Source organism: Auxenochlorella protothecoides (genome assembly GCF_000733215.1).
Source record: "Auxenochlorella protothecoides strain 0710 unplaced genomic scaffold scaffold78, whole genome shotgun sequence".
NCBI lineage: Eukaryota > Viridiplantae > Chlorophyta > Trebouxiophyceae > Chlorellales > Chlorellaceae > Auxenochlorella > Auxenochlorella protothecoides.
In genome coordinates, this window is record NW_011934236.1 from 74,066 (window position 1) to 76,208 (window position 2,143).

Sequence of the window (2,143 nt, forward strand, 5' to 3'; positions counted from 1 at the left end):
GGCCGGCGCCGGCGCGCTGCCGGACCTGGAGCGCTGGCTGGGCGGCGCGGTGGGCGCGCGCGGGCCCGACCTGCTCCAGGACTGCCTGCAGTTCCTGGAGGCACGGCTGGACGCGCGCGCCGACCCGCCCCTGGAGGTGCTGGTGCCCTTCCTGCGCGTGCTGGCCGCACACGCGCACGCGCTGCCCCCCGCATCGCACCCGGCGCTGGAGCGCGTGCGGCGCGGCGCGCTGCGCCGCCACCCGGGCCTGGCCGCCGACCCGGCGCTGGGCGACGAGGCGCGCGCCCCGGCCCCGACTCCCCCCCGACGGCCCCTTTGGCGAGGAGGTGGAGGCGGAGGCCAACGCCACCTTCCAGCGCGTGTACACCGAGGCGCTGCCCGTGGCCACGCTGGTGGCCGAGCTGGCGCGCATGGCGGGCAGCGCTGAGCGCCGCGAGCGCCGCCTGCACGACTGCGTGGTGCACAACCTGTTTGACGAGTACCGCTTCCTGGCGCGCTACCCGGACCGCGAGCTGGAGCTGACGGGGGAGCTGTGGGGTCGGGTCATGGCGGCGCGCCTGGTCACCGGCGCGCCCCTGGCCGTGGCCCAGCGCCACCTGCTGGACGCGCTGGGGACCAACGCGCCGGGGTCGCGCATGCACGCCTTCGGCCTGCGCGCCGCGCGCGCGCTGGCGCCGCGCCTGCCCGACTGGCCCGAGTTTGCCGCGCAGCTGGCCGAGGCGCCGGGGCTGGACCCGGCGCTGCGCGCGGCCGCGACGGGTGCCGCGCGGGGCGGCGGCGACGGGGCTTCTCCCATGAACACCACACCAGCATGCCCATCCTCTTCATTCCCCAGCATACCCAGCGCCAAGCCAGTCACTCACGCTCATACTTCTTCTCGAACTCTCCGGTCAAGTGGCGCTTGACGAAGGTGGTCTTCCCTGGGGTGTGGCGGGGGGAATGGGCGGTGTGATCTTAAACTCCACTGCCGGGCAGCTGAATTCAAACTGAGCCCACGCACCTGTGCCGCCGTCTCCAACCAGCACCAGCTTGAAGGCTGGCACACCGTCGGGGGTGGTCTGCCCGGGCAGAGCCTGCGATCGCGGCCAAAGTGGGGGAGGGATGAGAGGCGAGCGATCCCTGCGGCTCCCACTGGGACAGCTTTGAGAGCGGAACGTCTCTCCCAGTGCCACCCTTGCATGTTCCAGAAAGAGTGGCACGCCGCTGCCGCTCATGGGATGCTCGCCCTCTCCTTCCAAGACTCACCATCACAACCTCGGGCACCGGCTACACCACGGCTGCCACACACACGAAACGGACTGCCTGCAGCCTGCTTTGGCCACAGACCAGATGTGGGCTTGCTAAAGGGATTGAAGGATGGGGCGAGAGGGAGGTGGGGGCGTCAGGTGGACGAGTTGCTGGCATGCATGGCGCACGGGCAAGGGGCAGCCAATGTTCGAGCCCGGGGTGCCATCTCGCTCCAACTGGGAGCGAGACCCGGGGTTGAGTGTGCAAGACGATCGAGGCATCGATGGTCCATCCGACAATGCAAATGAACCAGAGATCGTCGCGATGGTGGGATGATCTGCTCATCCAGCTGAAAGGCACCGGTGGAGTGCCTTGGAGAGGCACTCGCTGACATCCTGCTCCCGTTCGAGTGCGAGCATCAGGTGCGTGCCTGCAAGGCCCTGCAGCAAGCGCCGTAGACCACGACTGGTCATGTTTTCAGCGTCAGGGTGCGCCTCATGTTGTAAAAGGGGCCTGCGCACGCCCCTTCCCCCTAAGCTCTCGCCGATCAACCCACCGCACCCACCGCAGGCGAGGCACCCCGCTGCAGGCCCTGGCCGCGATGGCAGTAGCCTCGGCTGAGGGCGTGAGCCTGGCGGGCTTGCTGGAGGTGCTGGAGGACGGGGCGGACGCCCCCGCCCTGCTGGCCCGGCTCCCCCCACCCACCGACCGGGCGGTGGCGGAGGTGGCGGGCCTGCTCACCGCCAGCCCCTCCACCTGGGACGCCGAGGCCCTGGGGTCGGCCCTGCACGCCGCGGCCCCCTCCCTGTCGCTGCTGGGCGTCGCCCAGGCGCTGCAGGCCGGCGCCCTGCCCCCGCCCCCCAGCCCCGCCGGCCTGCGTGCCCTGGTGTCCTTCTGGCACGGCCTGTCCGGCGGC

The 2,143-nt window shown here is 71.4% G+C and overlaps 1 protein-coding gene across 1 annotated transcript in view; it reads left to right on the top strand.

The window, feature by feature from the left end:
* Positions 1–2,143, top strand: part of F751_5980 (General negative regulator of transcription subunit 1) — a gene marked incomplete at both ends in the record, with an annotated part of 15,951 nt that overhangs the window by 1,923 nt on the left and 11,885 nt on the right. The window contains 3 exons of the mRNA XM_011400032.1: positions 80–157; positions 324–628; positions 1,798–2,047. Coding sequence (XP_011398334.1) covers positions 80–157; positions 324–628; positions 1,798–2,047 — 633 coding nt within the window. The remainder of the gene's footprint in view (positions 1–79; positions 158–323; positions 629–1,797; positions 2,048–2,143) is intronic.